This window comes from Mercenaria mercenaria, chromosome 4 (assembly GCF_021730395.1).
Source record: "Mercenaria mercenaria strain notata chromosome 4, MADL_Memer_1, whole genome shotgun sequence".
NCBI classification, from domain to species: Eukaryota; Metazoa; Mollusca; class Bivalvia; order Venerida; family Veneridae; genus Mercenaria; species Mercenaria mercenaria.
Genome location: NC_069364.1, coordinates 3,347,199 through 3,371,839, shown reverse-complemented (window position 1 = coordinate 3,371,839; position 24,641 = coordinate 3,347,199). Strand labels below are relative to the sequence as shown.

The following is a 24,641-nucleotide window of genomic DNA, read 5'->3' as shown; positions in this document are numbered from 1 at the left end:
GGGTATGGAAAAATGAAGAAATCTAGGTGCCGATTAAAGGTATGTTAAACCAGTGTACGTCTATCCAGCATCACATTTAGCTATTGTAGTAGTTCTATGCACAGTTCTATGAGGGTGGATTTTATAGAAATGAACATTTTGTACTTAGTGACATCAAGGGTGCAGCTACATTATAAAGACTCATACGCGTACATGGAACAAATGAATAAAAACCTGAAGAAATAGGTTCAATGAATTATATTCAATGCGTTTCATTGATACGCGGAAGAACCTCAAACTCCACTTGTCGTTTAATAAGTTGTTGACCTTCCACTTTCTCAATAGGGAATTATGTAATGACAGCTTTTTGACATAAATCATGCACTCAGACTTTTCACATAATCCCGGTACTGCTCAGTAAGGTATGTGAAGTGGGTATTTTCATTTTGTGCTTCGTCAACTTCTCGTATAACCTTTCGTTAATGATGCTTTTCAAAATATTATGAAATACTTTTTTGTAAATTGGTATGTCATTGAGGTGAAAAAGAGATTGATTGTCAATTGCAATTATAACACAAGTATGCAATGAACATGATATAGAGTTCTTTATACGTATGTGCAATATATAATGTTTAAGTATGTATTTTCAAAGACAAATTTGTCGAATCTCGATGCATCAAGGAAAGGGTGAACCAACATGTATGAAAAACTTTATTCTCAGATTTCATCCAAGACATCATTAGTTTGAAAAACGATGACGTATTCAGTCATTACCAAAATGAAAATTACTATTTTCTATACTTCAATTTATGTTCGTCTTTCAATATATAAACTGAGTATAGCGATTATTACTGGTATTCAGGGACCCTTATACATACGGTATATTAAACTATATGAAAAGCTTACATATTGTAATTGTAATTTCTGGCAATTTACATCTACCTGGCCTACCGCAGTACACCGATAAAGCCGCACCATATGCGGCAAATGAATTGTGTCAAATTCTCATAAAAGCCCATGAAATCGCTAAACATACTCCAGCCCTTCTCACAGCTTTTACCATTGTGTAAATTGAGAATAAACTAACCTTTTTCACTTTGTATGGCTTTCTTTTCATATGGTTATTAATTGATGATAATAATGCGAGGTTCGTGATAATAAATCTCAACATTTATGCACGGGAACGAGCGGTTACCCGGCAACCCATCTATCTTAGTGGAGAATGCGAATTTTATGCAAATTTGAACGTTGTAAAAATTAAATGAAAAATAAAATAAGTCTATTGAAAAAGCTTAGACGATGAATGTAAAGGACGATGGTTGGATGAAAGACAAATTGACACATTTGACATTTCAAATGGTTAAAATTTACTTATATTAAAACTGAAACTAACCATTATACAGGTGATGCATCATTTGATACGAACGAGTGTTATAATGTGTGTTTTTGTTCTACAAAATACTTACTTCAGAAGCGGAATATATCAGCAACTGTCCGATATTAGTATATATATACTAAATAAACATCAACATTTCATACACTGTCGTAATATTTTGTCGAATCGTTATCACTGTCTGACACATATTAAGACTTGAAAATGCCACATTATGAAATTAAGTAATCCATTTGCTAAATAATTCACCTAAAAGAACCAAATAAAGAAAGCTCTGATAAATAATAGTTACTGGTTACTGGAGTAAAACAATATATTGATCATGGCAAACTTGGTTGATGGATATGTGGTAACACCCTGTAATATGGTAGCCCTGACAGCGATGGCGATCGATAAACTTCGGTGAATTATTGATGTAGAAGAAATATGCCGTAAATAAATTTTTCATCAAGAAGCAAATTACTTATAAAGATACTTAAACCCTTACCCTGCTAAATTTCTATAATGAACTTGTCCATTTTTCAATTTGGACAATACCATTAACTGTTAAAATGGGTGATTACCAAAAAGATACTGACTGAACGGCAAACAGTGCAGATCATGATCAGACGGCACCGATGTGGAGGCTGACCATGATCTACACTGGTCGCAAAGGCAGAATATGATAAGAGTTAGAACTTATAGCAAAGTTATATAGATATATAACATTGTCGAATACCTTAAACATCATTTCTAAATTATTGTAAACGCGGACCTAAGTGTGGGTAAGAAAGGCACAGGATAGATGAAATAGTTGTCAACGTACATGTATCAATTAATACTTTCAAACACATTCTTGTAACACAACAAAGTTATCCATTTTACGAGGGAAACGGTTCATTTTTTTTATTTTTTTTATTTTTATTCATGTCAGGTATTTACTAGCAGTATTTATTTATTGTGTGAGGAAGTATTAACTGTCACGTGCAAATCGAAATAAAATGACTGAAAGGTAGATTATAAGTTATTTTGTCCACACTGCTGTTTTTATGAAAATGAGTGCCTTATTTATCATTACCTCTTAAGAAATCAAAATTCAATTAAGAAAGCATCGGATGCAAATGTTTACCATGTCGTGGCTTCTCCATTCACTAATATGAAACTGCGTCCCTAATCATACACCCGATTTTGGCCCGTTTTTAGTTTGATGGACAGGAGCAATTATCCCATATCAGAACTTGTTTAGAAAATGACCAAGTTCGGATTTGTCACTTGTAAACCATAATCGGTTCACTAATCTCATCAGAGCCGATACGGAGGCAATAAATCAACTTTCTGACAAATCTGACAGATATCTGTTGCCATGGAATGGACATGTGGACCAATGTTATAGTAACTGAGAAAACAAGAGTCAAAACTATGTTTGGAAAGGGTTTGTGCTTGTTGACATGGAATGAATCATTTATCACACGCGGTTGTCTTGAAAGCAGTTGATAGGCTGATTAAAGGGAATAATTAACTGTTCAAAGAAGATGTTTTATGTATTTGCTAGTGCCTGTAGACACTTTAAGAATACTTTTGTGTTATGAGAAAAGTTATAGAAAGCGAGAAAACCTTTGTTCATGTTTGAAATGCCATCGGCTAGGTTCATTTAGATGCAGTAATACGCAAAGTGAGTGTAATTCCCAATGTCGTTCAAATGTTGAGTATGTAATGGTAACCTTGTCGGACATTTCGATATATAAATTTTATACGAAGAACAATGTTGAGTATGCATGCATGTGCGACTGTTCTGTTGCCTAAGGAACGTTGTCAAGTAATAAAAAATAGTTGAAAAAAGAATATGTTTGGAAATGGTTAATGTATTGTTATAGTCACATTAATTGGTGACAGAATCATTTTATGTATCCAGTACTCTCCTGAAGGTAGAAACTTTGAGTGGAAAAACTGAGTTATTAAGGTATTCAGTTTAGCAAGTCCTACATCGCATATTCCGTTTGTCCATATATTTTAAATCCATATAAACATTTGTGACCTCTTGACCACATAACTGAATATAACCTTCAGTTGTGAAATTTGAACCTCGTTTTCATATTGTCGTTCCCAACGTTTGTGACAGTTTGGTTGAGCCCCATTAATTTTAGCATGTGCTTCTACTCCGTTGCTGTCTGTCCTAAGACATGTTTCTGTTTTGATTCCTGTCAGGAAAATGAAGACCTTAAATATGTACAATCTGGTCAAGCGGATAAAAATTAATGATAAAAGAAGAGTTTTTAGCCATTAACAGTCATATTGTTGACGACTGTTGATAAACTCATTCAACGACCATGTCCTTCCAACAACAATGCCTATGGAAACTTTAGGAAGCAAAGTGATGACAAGGTGGATATTTTGAAACAAATAAAAATTATGTTTCAATGTACGTGTAGATTCAGATATACATGCCACAAGTCAGTCAAAACTGTTTGTTCAACTCCCTTATAAACGCGCAGAGGTATTTGCAGTAAAGAAGCGTTCTACATAAGTCGTGAGAACTCTCTAGAAAGAAAACAAAACCTTGGTAGCTTGTACTGACAGAAATAGAATATCTTAATTGATACAAATGAATACATATTCACATTTTGTCCAGCAATCTGTTACATATTAGTATCTAGTGTAGAAACGAGAGGTAATTAGCAAAACCTAACAGGAAGACGTGCTGCGAAATGGAATAAAGCAATTTATTTCGTGATCATCTTCTTATTGAGACCTTCTGCTGATTCTCTCTCGTATATTCTCGTGTGATATATTTGTGATGTTTCGTATAAAAATTGCGTGTATAACAGTCGTTGAATCATATGAGATAGAATAACAACATTTAGCGTGCGATCAAAGCTTTAGCAAGATACAATCTTAACCGTTTATACCGCATTTCTGTCATCTAAACTGGTACTTTGATATCGATGACATCAAGGATAAAACACATTTGAGATTTAAATTCGCACTAAAGTTGAAAATTTGTTTTCATTTTTTTTTGTATTATCTTCTAAAACGATGGAAATCTAATGGTAGCACTTGTCAATTTCACACAAGATTTAAAAGTCAGGCAATTATATCTAATTGATAGGAAATGACCTGTGAAAATGGTTAATATTCAATTTGACAGATTTGAGAGTTTTAGCATAACAGATCAGCGACAAGAGTGTTATTAGCGTTGTTAAATCTACGTGTTTTTTAGGATGAATCTCGCTATTTTTGTTTTATGACTGATAGGTTGAAGGATAGAAACCGAACAATAAATTATTAATAATGTTACTAATAGCTTTTTGAGATATGAAAATAACACAACAAAATAAAAGTAGTATATTAGAGCAGGATGTTTCATTTATCTGTGCCATGAAACAGGTACTGTGTTACCATGCATAAAGAAATCGGAATAAAGAAAAATAGGAAAAAAATCATGAATAATATTCAATATTTTGTTGAATTAACGTGGAACAAAATAAGTAGTAACTAACTAATCATACGTTTTTTTTTGGTGTTGTAAGAAAATGAGCAACACTATTCAGTTTCACTTTTCATTAATTTGGGTTTTGCTACATGGCACGAAATCACGTGCCATTCGTTTAGGCCTGACTTAAACATTTTGTTATTATTAAAGTTTTAAATGTGTAACAAAATCAATACTCTTGAGCTCTCATGAAATTACAGGTTTGGATGTTCTGTATTTCGTGTAATTTGTACTCGCTATTTGAGCTTCACCCAACAAAGGATACCCCCAGACCTTGTATTATCCCAAAGGCTACACAGAATGAAACCCTGTATCACTGTTTTATGGTTTCTAAATTCTAAAATATGAGAAATAAATTCTAACGCGGTAAATTTTATATCCTGTGATACGATTTGGGCCAGATTAATATGTTATATGATACCAACAAAAGGATGGGGATTGAAACACGAACCAGTAATTTGTAGGGGTCAAAGAAGGTCTTTCTTCGGATGATGGGGAAGATAATTGTTATATCCGTCTTGAAAATGGCATTGTTAATTCCGCAATTTCTGCTAGAATGAACGCAGCTTTTAAGAAGAAGAAGTGAAGAACAAACGCTTCGAAAAGTGGTTTAAAAATTCTGGTTCTTGTGTATAATAAGCAGCACATTCTATGATGTGGTGTTGGATGCAGAATTCGTTTAATATGATGAATTCACAAGTTAATACTTGTCTCGAACAATTCATAAACAGTTTCCTTTCAGAACGTTTGTTCCTGATCGTAAAAATAAAGAAAATACTAATTATGAAGCTGTATGTCACTGGATCTTGTATCATAATTTAAGAAGTTTTATTTTCAAATACTGTTTCACAGCAGTTTAAGTTTCATACTTAAAATGTTGATGAACTTGGACCCAGGTGTGCATAAAAATTTTGTACATGAAACATTTGAACAGTAATGTAGCTAAATACCAATATGCCCCAAGTTTCACTAAAGTTATGAACAGGAATAATGCACATGATATTTGTAAAAGCGCTTCTGTCAGAAATTGTGATACTATAGAAGTTGATGCGGATATGGACAAGAACATTTAAAGAATAAGAACTGTCAGCAGCATGAGACAAAACCACACTTTACTGATCATTATGTGTGTATGTTTCTTCTGTTGATTTAAATATTTGTACTGGCTTAACTATTAGGCGAGACAGGACAACGAAAATCAAATTTCAGATGGATGCATTGTGTCGTATATAATAATATACTTCATATAATATCTTAACCACAGCTGGGAACACAATTCACAACCACATACGTACAAGGAAGCATGGTTGAAAACAGATGAGCCGCGCCATGACAGAACATTTAAAAAATAAAGTGCATGCGAAAGTGGGATGGCCCAGACTTACTGATCATTGTGTCGTACGGTTCTTCTGTAATTAAATATTGTCTCTTAAAAGCGAACAGACAAGAAATCCAGACTGACTGCGCGGATAGAATTATGCTCTGATATCTGTCCACATGCAACATTTGTTAATCTCAAGGCGCGGTAACGATACTGTATTTAGCGCAACACATTAAGAGGTTATATATAAAATATTCATCAAAAGATTTGTGATGTTGACATGAAACCTTTTATAAGTGCCATCGATTTATAAGGTGTGTTCAAAGCAGGAAACTATATTTTTTTTCAGTATGTGTGCAATTTCGTAATACCATTTCATTGCATGTGCATAAAATACTTCATGAAAGTCTGTGATGATGAAAAAACAAAGGAAATATATCTCAATTACCTTACAATTTAACTTCATTATGACATAGGAATAAAGTAAAACCACACGTTGTAACATCTATTAACCGTAAACAAACTATATAAAATTGCAATAAAATCCCCGTTTCTCATACCGTCCACATAGCATGCCCATCCACGCGATATAACAAAACGTAGTTCAGCACGGTCTGTCATCCTTACCAACAGTATTTTATTACAAGAAAATATTTATTGTCCAAAGCCATTTGCGTTACATCGGATTCTGATCAAAAGCATATCTCATAAATTCGTCAACTAACTGGAGTTATAAAATCATAGAAAATATCAATAGTGTCTTATTGAATAGTGCTTACTTCACAGGTGTGACATCTTTTTATATCACTTTTATGTCTTTCGGTAACTTGTCAGTTTCAGTCGATATGCAAGAAAATTGTTTTTATTTATATGCGTCACTGTTCAAGTATGTGTCAGTGAAAACATTAAATATACTTTTTTTTCTCGAATGATCTTGAAATAAAATGCTGGAGCGGTTTCTTTGAAGTGAACATGCGATTGCCAGTTTCTGTTAGAATATCGTTACATGTAACTACATTTTATTATAATCTCTGGGGACAAAAATATTTAAGATATGTCACACATTTTATTGAAATCTGTCTGGAGTGAATTATTACAGAAATTGATTTACAAATGCACTGAAAATATACACCACAAACCAAATTATGCGTGACTGTAATTGTATTTAAACTCTTACCTGTTGCTGTTGTGCACGCCAAGTTCCATTAATGACACGGACAGTGTGTCTGTACCTTTTCATCCATCTTTAAATCATGCAGGCAAAGGCGCTTTAGAAAAAGCCTTTGCAGTCAGCCGAGAGAACCGATAGCTAAGCCCGTATAAAGAAACTGCCAAGATTAACGTTTAACCCTTTAGTTGTGTCGGAGACTTTATTTTATCATTAACCAAATGCTTTTAATACCTGTAACTACTGTATAATAGCTTCAATTTATCTTGGACTTTCTCCTATCACAAAGTAAACACTTTCTTTCGATTAGGCGACTGTCTTTCTTACAAAAGATCTTTGATAAATGTATAGATCTGCATAAAGCATTCGACAGTGTCAATATAATTCCTTTGTGAACGGGACTCAACTTGAGACAGCCTGGTAAAATAGGTTTTGATGAATAGTGCTTTAAATTCTTCACATACGATACCTGACGTAACTTTACTAGTGGTTCTTAAATAGAAATCTTTCACCAGATGCCAGATCAAACAATTTAGGAATTACGGATAAAGAATTGAAGGCCACAGAACGAAAATAAAATCAGTCAAAACAAATTATACAAGCATTACACAATATGTACGTATCAAATTATTGCAGAACCTATATACATGAACAATGAAATAACTATAATGAAGCATAAACACTGTGTATTGTCCATGTTTACATCTTTAAAACAGATTAGAAACATCTTATTTAAGTTGATATGAATATTATGTAAGGTACAACTAAAATATTCTTATGTTTAATTAACATTCCATATCGTGATCTTTTCTGTATAATTTACACATTACTAAAGTTTATAAGTCCAACATGGCGGTTGTATGAGATGAGTACGGTTCCTTCTTATTAACCCGACATCAAAAGCATGTAGGTTTCTAATACTATTTTTTATTTTCGTATGAAACATGGTCAGATTTAAGTCAAGTTGCATTTAATATGTTGCAGATTTGAAATTATTGGCAACAACAGTCAAAATAAGTTTATAGATAAATTTCCGCATTGAAGTTCATTTGCCAGATCATTTCCTGATTACAGCTTTAGTTCAAGATTAGAAAAAAAAATTCTTTACGAATTTAATGCTGAGAAAAAATCATTTAAGCTTGGATTACTTTATAATGTTAAAATCTCTGCGCGTAATAAGACAGGGTTACACATACATTGACACCAGAAGAAATCGTGTACACTTTATTTAGTTTCTAAACTTTCCAAGTGCTGAGTCACATTATTTCGCTGTAACATTACTGTGACCAGAGTATAGGTTTGTTACTTCAAAAATGCTTAGCGTCTGAGAAAGATTATAAATAATTTAATAAGGAACTGAACATTTCTTTATGCAAATTTCAAATATGTGTAGAGTTGCTCAAACTTATAATAATTTCGTTTGGGGAGAAGAACGCCAGACAGTTTCGTGTCTTTCACAAAAAGGTTCGTCTTTGTCACAGCCTTCCGAAACAGCATTAAGTTGTTATGTTGAGACAACACAAAGGCTCATAAATTGTTCAATCTTTTGAAATATTAACGTTCAGAGAACATCTCTGAATTATTAACTTTCTTAAACGTCACAAGAAAAGTCAACGCGTTCATAAATAATATTGTAGTACTTTTCTTTCAGTGTGCGTTTGTGTATTTTTTGCAAGAATTTAAAGAGTTTATTATTATATCAGAAATAAAAATGGAGCAAGGTTTTCTTTTCATCTTGTATAACTGCTTTACTTCCCATAAAAGACAAAAGTCTAAATTAAAAAAAAAACATATTTAATTTATTAATTTATGAACGGGGATTCAGCCTGACTGAAAACGCATAGGTTTAACTGATAAGCATCTGGTATACACTATTAAGAGGGTCTTAAATTCTTAAAATATGTTTAATATCGGAAATAGGTTGTTTGAACAATAAATTTGAAGAATCGCTTGCTGGCTATGTAGCATGTTCCAACCTTACTGACGCCATAGATCCTGTTTTTGTAACGTTACAGACATGCGCCGGAAATACGTGGAAATATTAATTAAGATATAAACTTGTCATCTGAAAGAGTTATTGGCCTTTAGGTAATTAATAGTTTAAACTAAAATGGTAAACGCATTTTATCTTTTTTTTCCCAATCATTTCACAATGACTTAAATATGCACGCTAGAATTCGGGGCGAAATTTTTCCCAATAATAGAATTTCTTCAAACTTTGGATATTTAAGGACAATAATCTAAGAAACAAAATAATGCAATAAAAATCATAAGTCACCGGTATTGAAAAAGTAATCTGCCCTTGAAAATTGTATTTTCCACAAAAAAATGCCATTTTCAAGGGCAGATAACTCTTTTTCAATACCAGTGACCTTTGATTTTTATTGCATATATTTGTCTTTTTAGATGATTTTCCTTCAATATCCAGTCTGAAGAAATTCTATTATTGGGAAAAATTTGCCCATCTCATACACAGAGACTCTAGCGTACGCCTTTAAATATTGGTATCGTATTTTCACTGTCCCCATCAAAAATGATTTTAGACTGAGAAATCACGAAAGATTAACGCTGTAAAAACAAGGACAGAAAAAATAAAAGGATATGCAACATCCTAAGAAAGCAGCAACGCATACGACACTCGGTACGGCAGCAGGCGAGCACGTGCACACAGACTGAGCACTTGCTACATGATTGCAATAGTAACAAAAAGCAGTAAAGATAAACTGTCCATACATGTTCTTGTATTATTTCGAATGTTTACAGTAGATGGAGACAACAGTTACTTTGTGACATTTTGCAAAATCAGTATCAGGATCTTTTGTACAAACACAATAAAAATACACTATGATTGATAACGAGTGATCAGGTAAAGGGAGAAAACACAGGATTTATACAATATTGACATCCGAAAATGACTTTTCTTCCTTTGCAGTATTTACATGATTTAACATGAAAATGAATTTTAGTTAAAGTTTTTTTAGTCTATAAATGCACAATTGTATCTATTTGAGGACGTTTTATCTGTTCAGTCCATCAGTATTCATTAACAAGTAAAATTTCAGAAAAGGTGAAAACTACGAAGAACATTTTAGAACTTTCTAGATACTGTTTCGTTTTTATATCAGAAGTCTTCGTTTATATATTCGCTAAAAGTTTTGGAGTCAGTTTACATTAAAAATTGTTTCAAAAATTATTTTGTGTAGTTTTTATTTTTCATCTGGAATATAATTTAACGTTTCAATTTGAAAAGGAAAGCGTTTTCAAATCAGAACTCACAATTAGCAAATAGCACAGATTTCAAAACTTGAATTAGATTAAACGAAGGATCTCACAAGGTTTTGACTGAGAGAACTTTTTGTTTTTCTGTTCTGTTCCGTGCAAAGTTAGTCCAAAATATATTATTCTACAATAGTTTCAATATCGGAAATAGACTGAGCTATAAATTTCAAGATATTTGCATGGAGTTTGCGTAGTAGTTTCAAGATATAAAACTGATACGGGATAATTTCAATGATTATTAATGCAGAAATAGATTCTACCTATAGAAGCTGCAATGTCTTGTCTTTAAGATAATATTTAAAATCATTAGGCCTCGATTTATGGCAGATGTCATATTTTAAACTGAAAAGTCTATTAATGAAATCCATAATTTAATCCTAAGAAACTTATTAGGTTTATACATTTTAAAACGTTTAATCAGTTTTAAGTTTCTCCACGCTTAATTACATCACCATATCTAAAAGGTTTTTCCTCATTTTTCCTCATTAGCATGATGCTGTCAACCGTTATGAACATTCACACATACATTTAAATGTAATATATATATATACATATATACGAACTTACATATAAACACATATAACGATGATGATGCATTGTAAAAGCACGCAAATTCCACTAAGGAATAATGTTCATACTTTCTCTTCTTTTTAAGTACTTTTGAGGTGGATAGGTAAAGGGAGAGAACACTAATATATAATGTTGTCTTCCGATATTGAAATATCTCCCTTACGACGCTGTGAATAATGATATACGTTATTCATTACAGTGTGGTAAAAGTTTAATTCAGTAAATGAATTCCTACACGTGAATGCAGGTTTGATATCTGACTCCGACCTATAATATACTGTTGGTTAAGCTTATATGCCTCAAAAATAGTAACTATGCAATTTTGTAGTGTTTAACAAAATTCGGACAACATTTAAAACCGATATAATACTACGCAAGGTAATGTGATTTGAATGGAATGCATTTTAATATTTTTGTTAAAATTGTTATCATCATCATGAAGTTCTTTGCCATCACCGCAATTATAATTTTATCACTACACTCATCATAATCATCACCACCGCCATCAACATCATCGCCATCATCATCACCACCGCCGTCAACATCATCATCATCATCACCACATCAACATCATCGTCATCATCATCACGACCGCCATCAACATCATCATCATCAACACCGCCGTCAACATCATCATCGCATCACCACATCAACATCATCGTCATCATCATCACGACCGCCATCAACATCATCGCCATCATCACCACCACCATCAACATCATAAAAATCATCATCATCACCACCATCATCATCATCGTCGCCACCACCATCAACATCATCATCACCACCACCATCAACATCATCAAAATCCCCCCACTCATCATCATCATCATCATCATCAAGATTCTCCCTTACACCAAATACCCTTAACCACCTATGAACAGTGGCTTTTGGACATATAAGTGTTAAATCCTCGCAGAAACTACTTAGCTGGTATATTCAGAGAACAACGCACTAAGGACCTAATCCCCCCACCCCAACTCACCTGTAGCCTTCATATCTACGGTAAAATAGCATCAGTGTATACGAACGTTGTGTGTTAAAACGCTTGTAACTCAGCTATAACAGAATCATTTGTGTTGAAATCTTTAATGTGCATGATTATTGAAACCTACATGTTTTAAAGATTCTACCTTTATACTCCTATGTGAAGCAAAAGACACTGGAATAATTCATAGGACGATTATTGTATGTATAAACAAGCGTTTCATACATGTGTGCATTTCAAAATCTCATCTTCAACTGGAATTCCTTGAATCCTTTCAACACGAATAACATATGCGTGCTGTCACGTTCAAAACTTTTCTTTTTATACAAATCGAACACAAATTATGTAAAACAACAAATATCCAAAGACATTAACATTATATATGAGTCTATTTTCACATAACAAATACATTAAAGTATAACTAATCAAACGCACGTAATTTTATTTCTTGATAGTAAGAATAACTGCAAACATGTAAAATGCATATCGTACATCCACATGTTAATTTTAAATCAAAATTAAGATTACTCATACGCATATTGACTGTACAAAACTTACAAAAACAAATGAAACCTATTTTGTTTAACCTGTCAAACTGAATGGTACATGGGGTTTCTGCTTTTTCAACAAATGTTTGCACGTTTTTCGTGGTCTAAGTCAGATAGATCAACTCACTGGTTCACTCGATCGACAAACCAATTCGTGATCTAGCTATAGCAAAAAGAAACTGATTTTTTAATAACAAGAATACTATTCAAAATAAGATTGTTGTCATTTTTCATTAGAACTGGCCAGAATAATATTCAACAGATTAGAATTTTGCAATTTACGATTTAATCCTTGCCGTGTTGCTGTATATATATGACTTTAGTTTTGGTAGATTAATAAGGTCATTGTTCAGTGGCATGGCAACATTAGCACCTGCAATCATATCTGTAATCACGTTTTCTATAAATAACATAAATAAAAATAATAAAGGAACCTAGACAGAGCCCATAAACATAACCGAGGAAGAATCAACAAAAGGAATTAAAGGAATTCAACCGTTAAAATACTTCTCATATACTATCACATCCTTATAGTCCTTCAATACATAACTATATATTCAGCAACATACATTTCTTAGTGCGTCTGCAATAAAATCCTAATACACATATACACACCAACTTGTTTTTTCTTATATCATGCATGAAACGGCAAGTGACATGTAAATTTGACCTTTGTCTATTTTGATTCAAACCCGCCTTCTTCATATTGAGACAACTTTATCATTTGAGAACGTAGATGATAACTGCTGCGATGACACAAGCCACAAAGATTGGGTAAAGGAGGATAAACACTATAAGTCCAGCTGAACCATTTCTTCCACTGAAGAATGTGGAAACATCTAAACCTCCAAGAAAAGTATTTCCGATTAAAGCTGAGCTACGAACACGCCTGGATAAATTCTCCACACTAAGGCCAGTAGCTGTTGCTTTCTTGATATTCTCATTAACTTGCTCCTCCAGCTGTCTGTAATTGCTACAATAGCTCAACATACAAAGGCAAAACTCCTTAGCAAACTCTACGCAGTCATTCAGGAGGACATTGTAGCGATGTGGAGCAGCTCTCAAGACGGCAAACTGAAATGCTTTTGGTTTGACATTCATAAACTTGCCAATGTGGTATGCCTTATTGATTCGATTTCTAATGTCTTTCAGCATGTTGAACTCCTTTCTGATTTTGTACAGCTTCAGCTGTTCGTTTTCAAAGCATAGCTCAAACTTCCAGCACAAGATATCCCCAGGCAAAACAAAAGGGTTATCTTGTGGAACATCTGACAAGAGCCCATGAGGATCATTAATGGTATTTGGTATGCAAAGAATAAAAGCATGCCATGCTTTGTTGATGCAGATAAAAACGTCAAAATCTGTATCCCCATTATGCGTCAACTCCGCGATGGTACTGTTGTCTTTTCTTTTGAATGCTTTGACAACCTCGGGGTCAAGGTCTTCCACGTTGTTTACATGGTATGCTAATGGGTCAATTAGTTTAAATGTGCCTTCTACTGCCATAGCTTAACCTGAAATATATTAGCATTTATTTATCTTCTGAAGAAATAAAACATATGCATAGATGTACAATAAATTGCCACCTTACCATGAAGTGATACTATTCCCTACCGTAAGATGTCTTATTGTTTTGGATCGTTTGCATATTAATCCAACCCTGTGAAAAAGTTGGCTTACATTTGGTCGATGGTTCTAACGATGTCCCTATCCGTATCTAAAATGATGCTCGGACGGGCACCTGGGGTCTCCACCACCAGCAAAACCTGCCATATAATACACTGAATGACAAGCACATTTCATTGGCGAATAAGGATAAGTCTTTATAATAAAGTGATTCGGATTCGGAGGTCAGAATTCAGTCCCTAAAACGAAAACTTGCCAGATTTAAAGGTCCGAAACGAATGGCCAGAATTCAGGAATCGCGTGAAGGAGAAAGAAACGTGTTTCTCCAACGTTAGACAAATCTGGAAATGCACAAGGTCTCGCCCGAAGAAGGAAGGGCCTTATAGATCAGGCTAGCAATACAGGTCTTAACGTAGGTTTGTAGACTTTTCATGATAAAGAACCATCAATTGTTACAGTAGTGGAAATCTAATTCCATGTCCAGTCTGTATACTAATTTACAGGGACTTTTAAACTTAAGCGATAGTCGACACAGTGCTGAATTCGAAGTCTCTATAATTTCCGACCGGTTATTCAATTTTTTGAACGATACAGTTGGAATAATTAAAGAAATCACAACGAGTACGACTGGACATATCCTGAAAAAAAGAATGGGACCTGTTTATATGAAATTAGTTGGTTTCAGCCTGAAAAGAAAAGTATATGTAGCCCCAATCCAGGATGACATGCTTTTAGGACAAGGCTTTGCACTAAGGTTATTACCATGAAGTGTTTGGACATGGTCACTTGTGTGATGGTTTCCGAAATGACAGTTTGTAACATACTGGCCGAAAAACCCAACCGTCACGTCCGCTGACGAATTTACTAGAAAATGCAAAGCTATCTCATAGAAACTGGACCGAGTGCAGTTATCTCATAGACAGTACACTATTCAGCTATTTTAAGAAATGTTTTAGTGAAAGGATCTGTATTTCATAACAAAGAATACATGTAAAACATAGAAGGCCAAAATATTAAAAACACCTACCTTTTGCCAGTTAAACCATACATAAACTTGTATTTTGGGATTCCCTATATAGTATTTATTTATTATGTACACGTCATGCATATTACATCCGGAAGGCGATTAATATAGGATTGGTAAATTGTATTGTTCAAGACAAGAAGCCAGCCTATGTGAAAAGCGTATATATATATAAAAGTGAAACATGAAAATTGTATGCTTTCTATAACGAGATATACCCTCTTTTATCTTCACAAAATACAGGTTAAATATTGGGTGTTATTTTTCTTTCTGCGAAATGACAGTTTAAAGATCATTATTCATCATACAGTATCTGGCTTAAATATTACCTTTACAATAGTGGTTTTATTCCTATAATATTCCACAACTACCATGTATCAACTCCTTCATATTTCTCTCAACTAGGTGTTTTGCAACCTTACACTTTGATAGTTATAGTCCAAAATTCTTAGGGATATTATGTTACATGTACATATCACTATTAGTTATAATCGATTTGTTTGCACCACTTGCGCCGACCCTGAAAGAAAATAACAATACAAAATGCTACCCGTGTACTTGCAATTCATTGGAACCACAACCTTGCATCCACAAAAGGAATGTTGTCAACATTGTATAGAAAATCATAAAGTTGAAACAGGCGTTAACGTAAAAAAAAGACATAAAAGAGGCATTATTCAAAAGAAAATATCCCCAAAATGTGTGCATATCCAAGTGGAAGATGTGTACTTAGTTTTCATTGAACTTGATTCAAACTGTATACAATTTTCAAATGTTATGTTAAGTCCAAAAATAGTTATCGGACATTAGTGTCCCTAATGTGCGCATGTCCAGTTCATGATGATGTTAAGCCAGTTTTATTTGCATTTGGTGGAAACTGTAGAAGCAGTTAAGTACACAATGTATAGATGTAGATGTAATATTGTTTAGTCCAAAAAATGGACATAACTCAAAGCATAATAATCAGACATAAAAGCTCCGACAATATGCGCATGTCCACATCATGCTGATGGTGTATAGCAAGAAGAGACAGAAACAATTTGGCGACAAAAATGCGTTTCAGTTGTATTTCTACACTTGCTATAGATCATGGAATCGAATGTATTTTGGTAGTTTTGGCGATATCAGGGACTGGGCTGGGCTCCTTGTTTAACAATTTACACACGTTTGACAGTGTTTCCTCGGCTAGCAGACATAAGTTCTATCTATTGTTTTCTAACAGTTTGCAGTGGAACGCCATAACGTTTGATTTAAAAAGACATAAACCTACATAAACCTACATATGTATTCAAAAGTGATCTGTACGCAAGTGTTATAACCAGTATGTATAATTGTAGTAATGCAGTCAAAAATGTATATCAATTCTAACAAGTAGAAGACAAATGGAGAAGAAACGGCAATTTTGCTGGCCGAAAACTGAAAGGACCTTATTATATTTCCATTGTATTCTGCAGCAACCTCCAGTACAACAAAACTATAATTAACTATAAATAGTATCATACTGTCACATTGTTAAAGGCGTTATCATTGGCGTATATAATTAATTTTCAAAGAAATATGTTACTGTGGCCTTGTGCGTATTTATTTCTCTTAAAACATGATCTATTCTCACTCCTACATGGAGAAAACAATAATTATTTCAGATACTTTAATTATAAGTCAATGAATTTTACAGTATTAGCATTACTGCAGTTCAAAGACTTTAACGTTGTCATTGTTACCTTCAGTAACAAATAAAGTATTCATTTGTTGACTAAAAGTTATTGACCGCGGTTGAATTAGTCCATCTGACGGTTTTACTACGGTGCCAACTTTTTGTCCATTTTGCCTTATTTGCATAACATTTCTTGATTCATATGCACAAACAAATACATTCCCTTTTTTGTCTGTGCAGACACCCATACCATTGACCAAATCAGAATCAATGAAATTATTGCAGTGTTTCCTTTGTGTAACTGTATCCAGTGTGACGATATTGTTATGTTTGTCACCCACATAAATTCTATCTCAAGAATCACTGAAAGCAATCTGGCGACACTTGCTGAACAGATCATTTCCTGAATTGTCTCTGGATATCGTCTGTAACAGCGTGCCTGCCATGTCGTATATGTAGAGTGATGTGCTATTATTAGTTATCAGAAGTTTGCTGTCTTTATAAGCAATGCCGAAACAGTAATTGTCCAGTTTAATGTCATGTGTTAGTTTCATCGGATTACGAAGGTTAACGAATTGGATGGTATTGTTATTCAATGTCACAACTGCTTCCTGGTTATCAATGCAACATACACCACATGGATTCGACGGAAGGTCACAGTAGTCCTCTACCGAAAGTTTGCTAATGTCGACACGTTTTAACTTTTTATTGTTGAAGTCAGGTAGCAGTAGCTGGCCTCCTTGTGTTAAGCATGACCCAAATACAGTGCAGGTCAATGTGTCACTTTGTACTTTTATATTCATTTCTCTGGTTTCCTTGACTGAGTAGACTGTATTGCTGTTAACCGACCCAAACGTCTTCAGTTCTTGTAGAAATCCCAAAACACTTTGGTCAGCGACAAATGATACCTTGGCATGTGTATGTGCATTGAAGGAGTTCATAATATCGTCAGTTCGGGTAATTGTCTTTTGTGCTGTTTTTATAGAAACAAACTGCTGAGCTACATTTCCGTCGGATTGTTTAATGTTGTCCGCAAGTCGCTCGAGGCTTATAATCTGGATTTCTGATTTCTTTATCTCCTCTAGCAGCATTGCATTCATTGTTTGGTATTCCTTTTCCACTTCTTTTATCGATTCCTTTTCCATGTTTCGAATCATCGTTTCCATTTCTGCTCTAAATGCTTTTATTTCATTGACTGCATCCGTTTTTGATTTATTCATCTCTTCGAGAAGAGCTTCTCTGGATGTTTTTATCTTCTCTATCGCTAATTTCTTCTCCCGTAGGTTTTGATGAGTTTCATCTGCGTCCGTCTTTTTAAACCTAGTTTCGACAACATCCGATACGAGCTGGACATCTGTGCAGTTCCTGTAATATTAAGTCATAAATGTTTGTTCGACAGAACTGTTTTTATTTGTAAATAATAGGTGAATAATAGACATTCGTTAAAATAAACACTCTTTGAAGTAAGACGTAACATAATAGAGAGTTTGAGATTTCAACCTTCGCCTTCCCCTTCAACGTCTCTCATATATATATGGGGTAAAACGTCACCGATATGCGTGTATTTTATTTATATCAGACGTTGCTACTAAAGTTTTCCATGTAATATCAAGTAAACCTAAGACTTCGCTTTATTACTATGTGAAATAAAAAGCTTAGTTTCAGGATTTCTGCTTATTAAGTTATTCGATTATCCATATGTGTAACTGGACTAAATTTGATGCGAAACACTATCATTAAGTATAAGAATAATGAAGTTTTGTTTGGCTAATGAATTTAACTAAATACATTGAACTGAACCTGGAAGTATGAAGTAATCAACTGATTTTGAGAAACTTTGCAATTTTGTTCAAACTTCTACGGCATATTTGTGTCCTCAGGCGGTATTGATTATACCAGATGGGCCTTTTTGTCGCAAGAAGTGAAGTTTTGAACGTCCGAAGATGTGATATCACGAAAGTCAAAACTTTAGTCTTTGTACATCTACTCTGTCCACATACTCGGCATCAAAGACTGAAATCTGGGTGGAGGCACATGGCATGACAGTCATTTTACTTGAAAAATGAATGATAACGCGCGATTATCATTTGGTGGAACATTTTGTTTTAACTTCCAAAAAAAATCAATCCGTTTCTGTCGGACACTTAATAAGACAATTGCGTTTTAATTATAAACATAAAAAGGTACTAGTAAGACGGATTTTTTTTCTGAAGTATCAGACAATTTCAGATCTATGATATTATGATGCGAGAAGTTTCCTGTTAGCCGTATGGGATAGCTACATTCTTTACATGCACGGACCCAGAGCCTGGCAGAGGGGCATTGTGGGTCAATCCCCCTTTGATTCCTACATTTTACAAAGAAAATCCGTCTTGAAACTCGGTGTGACTACCCCCCCCCGCCCCCGCACCCCCTGAATGGGTGACCCCCTCTTTAGAGTTGGTGTCCCTCTAACCAAAATTCCTTGATCTGCACATGCTTTACTTATGAAATAGTATATTCAAACAAATACGTGTATATGCCCACATGTTATTTTGTGCGACAATTTTCGTTTCCACCTAGCAGTTCGTGACACATGGTGACTTGGCACGATTATATTGTGCTGTCTGAGAGTTTGGCATTATACAGAGTCAAACTGAGTGTCATGATGCCATCACGTATGATATCACGAGAGTATCTTACATTTCTTTCAAATCGCTTGTTAAATGTATTCATCAATTGTGTATATTGGCTCATGTTATCAACATATCTTTTAAAAGGTTAGATTTTCAACAGGTACAGTCTACAAGTATAACGCGTCTTTTAAGGAATTCGATGTACAAAGTACCAGTTCAAAGTAAAAAAACAAACTTTAAAAAAAACTATGAAATACTAGTCAACAGCCTTTTGTTGATGCTTTATATCATATATTTAACTTAACTTCAAAGAATATCGAGAAATGCATTTGTAGTAGTTGGTGTCTCATGTTTTTGTTTAAAAAATATTAACTGTATAATATCTTTCAAGAACATCATCAACAATAGAATACGTTGATATGATTATCATTTTTATTTCCTCTCATGTATGATTTACAATCGTGCATTGTATACTGACATCATTTTATATAAAATGATTTTTTTTTGTAATCGCACTAATATCCAATCAATGCGATGATTATGTTAATTAAGAAATAATAAGTTCCCGAACGTGGTTTATCGCAGAATAACCTGAGGTTTGAGTTCTTATGCGGAAGAAAATACCACGAAGGCCGTACGCCTGAGTGATATATTGTTTCGCATAAGAACGAAAACCTCGGGTTATTCTACGATAAATCAGACTTGGGAACATATTATTTCGATTCTAACACGACATAATAGTATCAACAGTGTTAAAAAAATGGTAACTACTTTTTACGACCGCGCTACGCACCTTGATCGGATGACGTCATTGCACGCGAGTGGTTTATTGCAGAATAACCAGAGATAGATTTTGTTCTACATGTATGTAGATTATTTGCTTGTCGTGTTAGAATTGAAATGTTTTTATTTAATTTTCATTTTTAAAACCTCTTGTAAAAGTTCTGCACTTTCGGACAATTGATATCAAAATGCACGAGAAAAACGATCATAATTACAGATAAATTGAAAGGGCGGATTAAAAGAAGTAAGGTTCATTCTAAAGTTTGAAATCTCAAGGAATTTTAATCGAACTTCAACTTCATACGTTAACTTCGCAAGAGACGTCGAAGGGGGAGGCGAAGGTTGAAATCTCAAACTCTCTAATGTGTAGTAAATAACTTTACTGTAACACTTAATAAACCTAAAAATTCTTTCAGACGGGTGACAATATAATTTGGAATTTGGCATACATTTAAAAAAAAAAATTGTTACTGACAGGTCGAAGTGTTAAAAAAATCATATCATTCTAATCTCTTTACGAACTCAACCCATTTTTGAAAAGTCACAAAAAAGGAATTTGTTTATCGCATATCTTAAAAGAGCAAATTTCATAGCAAGAACGCCTATCATAATAAAACAGAAAATCACTGTTATTCTACCAAATGCAAGAATATTAATCTGTGAAATAAGGATGAACTTTATTAAGACCAACTTTAACAAGAGCTGTCCGTAAGGCATCGCGCTCCACTATTCGCCTATTTGACAGTAATATAAATTTATGTCTCAATAAGAGACCTATACTTTAAAAGGAAGATACACCGAGATGATGATGGTAAAGATATATTTCGAGTTTCAATTCGTTATCTTATATAGTACAAAAGTCATGTCATGTCTAGAAAACGAAACTTGTCAAAGAATTAAGTTTGAAAGGGGCATAATTTGGTCAAAAATACAAATCAGAGTTATGGGGATTCTTACCGCACATGCAGATGATGATGATAAAGATACCTTTTAAGGTTCAAGTCATTATCTTATATTGTACTTAAGTTATATCCAGAAAGCGAAGATTGCCAAAAAACTTTAAGTAATTCTGTCAAAAATACAATTAGAGTTATGGGCATTGTAACCACACGTGCAAATGATGATTATGAAGAAATATTTTTAATTTCAAGTCACTATCTTTTAAAGTACCAAAGTTATGTCTATAAACGAAGCTTTTGAAAAAATTAACATGAAAATAATTTCCAAGTATAAGAACTTGATGACCTTGACCTTGGGTATAATGAGACCAGCCCCTGCACATACTTTGTTTGTATGTATGCTGAACAATGTTTATGTGAGGTTACAGTAAGATATAAGCAATGGTAACAAAGATATGAGAGAAAAACAAAGGTTGCCGAAAAACTTTTACCTTAAAAATAACCTATAGTAAAGTATAACACCTTGGTGATCTTGACCTTGGGTTTAATAGGCCTAGCCCCTGCACATAGTTTGTTTCTACGTTGGACAAAGTTTATGTGAAGTTACAGTATGATATAAGCAATAGTTACAAAGACAGATCTATATCAGAAAAACAAAGGTTGCCGGAAAACAAAGGTAACTTATCGTTGCTTTACTATTAATCGAGCGCAAAAAAGGCAAGAATATTACGGCAATAGATACTATATAACCTGACTAGTTTATGGTATTTCATAATATTAACGTACAAATTAATGTAAACTATGAATTCATTATCTGTTAACGTCAGATAACCATTCAATATCAAACTATACATTAATACAAACAAATTATGAACAGGCTGCCTAACAAGTTTCTGATAATTGTTCAACTGTGTTTAAATCAACAAGCAAAAATCAGGCTATATTAGATATGAACAGATATATACCTGTGATGTAGCGCCATACAGCTTGTACATCCAACAAGGTCATGATTACAACAATACATGTCCAGAATCTTTATCTCGTGTATGGTACATATCTCTGTTGGAACACTTGGAAGATTTGTTGTCAAAGTCACCGTCTTGAAGCTTGATTTATCGAGCAATTTATGTCCTTGTATAGCAGGAAATGCTTGGTGCATGTCAACACACGACTGACAACAGTATCCTTGACATTCCACACAATATTTCCCGGCTTCTCTTTGTCTGTTGATTTAAGAGCAAGATGAACATTTAAAGTTAAAAATCTCATCAGAAGTTTCTTCATACCCACCCGACGCCATTTTGTTAGAGATGAGTCGGCATTATTTCTCCCGCATTGAGTGTGCGCACGCATTGAATGTACACTATTAAACCTATGTTAAACTGTAATACCTTCATACATCCTATTGGGGCGATTTGTAATTGTGGCGGTAGTACGTATTACTTCCTCTTTCCTTTCTAAAGTGGTTTACACTGAAGAGGCCGTGCTTAATTTATGAGTTTATTTTATTAGTAGGACAAGAATATAAGAATAGAAAGGTATATTCTCACTTATAAAGTAATCTTACTTTTTAACAAAAATGAGGAATGACCTAGCTTTAAAACCACATTTTTTCAAAAATATATCAGGCGCGTAGCTGAAGCAATTGTTGTAGTACGCAGAGGGTGTTTAGTGGGATCGTGAGTATACTCCCTTTGGGGTTTATTCAAAGCAAAAGGAGTAAACGGATACCTTATTATTTCCTTTATAATTTTCATGCCAAATGTATTTAACTGTGTAGCAAATCTGCATGTAGGCCCTTGTACAATTGTTAGTTAATCGCTTTTAGTTCCCGAAACATCCTTACTGTAAAAATACAGAACCAGTTTGTTATCCTTGATAGACCTCTTGCCACAACACTACTGGAATTAAATTTAACAATGATAAATTCAATGATTCGTAAGAAGGTCCCCTGGAGTATACTAATAAACTTTGATATTGTGGCGGTTGAGTCCAGTAAGTCCAGGGGTGTTCAAAGCTAATCCGTCTTAAAATTATGTTAGGGCTATGTTGCAAAGTAACTGTTAGTTACCTGTATTGGTAAATAAACAGTGTTGATTGCATTGAGGACAACTGCCACATTATCAAAATTTATTGATACAACTTAACAAGAAATATCTTTAAAAATGATGGTCGGCGAATTGTAATAAGGAAAGAAGTTTATGAATTTTCATCTAACATTCATCTTTCATCTAACATTTTTTAAATTGCAAAACTAAACACCGCACTTTAACAATTTAAATGGTTCTCTTTTAATTTTTCGCAAAGGTTTCGTAGGGTTGCAATTTTGTTTCGTTTATCCTAAGACGAATAATTGCAGCAGTAGTTTGATGAAGATTCATGAAGCGATTCATGAGAAGAGGTCATTAAACGTGTTTATATTTTTAGCTAAATTGGTCCCTATCCCCATTTGTAACAAAATAGCAGGAGACCATACGATATTGTTACACATCGAGTTTGATAAAAATCCATTACATTTAAGTGGTTAATGCGAAGAAAGCCATATCTACTTTTAGCTATAGTGGTCCCTAATAGGGCCCAAGTTCCTATATAAATAAATTTGGAAGAGGACCTTATAATGATGCTCCAGACCAAGTATGACAAAGATCCACCAAGCTGTTCATGAGACGCTGTATAAAGGCATTTCTAGTTTTAGCTCTAGCAGCCCCTAAAAGGGGTTAAATGTCCCAGCTGAACAAATTTGGCTGCGGGCCTAATAAAGATGCTACAAATCAAGTTTGATTAGAATACATGAGAAAAAATCAATTAAAGGATTTTTTTATTTATTATTTTTATTTATTTCTAAAATAGGCCATCTGATCCCGCTTTAACAAATGCATATTCGCTATTCATGAATCTTTGGACAATGACGTCACACTTATAAAAAGTGAAGGTCAAGCAAAACATACAATTGTAATTATTTCAATATTTCTGTTTCAAAAGCAAAGTTTAACCGTAGTCATATCACATAGATAAACTGTATGCAGCGTACCTACATTTCAGCGTAATGAGATTAAGTCATTATATAGCATATATATAATAAAACAGATTTCAACTGAGTTCAATATTTGCATACCAAACTAAAGAAAAATATTCATATATAATAAATCAGTTAAATAATTTATAACGAATATATCAAAGCAAACAAGTAATCATTTTAATTTGCAATCTGAATAAGTCACAAAAGCAAGAAACCTTTTCATATACAGACGACAATTGTAACAAGGAAAATCTTTTAAAAAGCACTTCTCTACATAAAAGACTCTTATCACACCCTTATCCATGT

General features: G+C 33.8%; 2 protein-coding genes across 2 annotated transcripts in view; both read right to left on the bottom strand.

Annotated features, from left to right (window-relative positions):
• Positions 1-7,480, bottom strand: part of LOC128556160 (extracellular serine/threonine protein kinase four-jointed-like) — a 36,614-nt gene extending 29,134 nt beyond the window's left edge. The window contains exon 1 of the mRNA XM_053540175.1: positions 7,340-7,480. The gene's annotated coding sequence lies outside the window, so the exon portion shown is untranslated. The remainder of the gene's footprint in view (positions 1-7,339) is intronic.
• A 4,769-nt stretch (positions 7,481-12,249) lies between these two features.
• Positions 12,250-22,693, bottom strand: LOC128556159 (uncharacterized). Its single transcript, XM_053540172.1, has 3 exons — positions 22,282-22,693; positions 15,695-18,384; positions 12,250-14,229 (listed from the first exon to the last, which is right to left on the bottom strand). The coding sequence occupies exons 1-2, from the start codon at positions 22,473-22,475 to the stop codon at positions 17,373-17,375; spliced, it is 1,206 nt and encodes a 401-aa protein (XP_053396147.1). The 5' UTR covers positions 22,476-22,693; the 3' UTR covers positions 12,250-14,229; positions 15,695-17,372.
• Between the last annotated feature and the right edge of the window lie 1,948 nt (positions 22,694-24,641).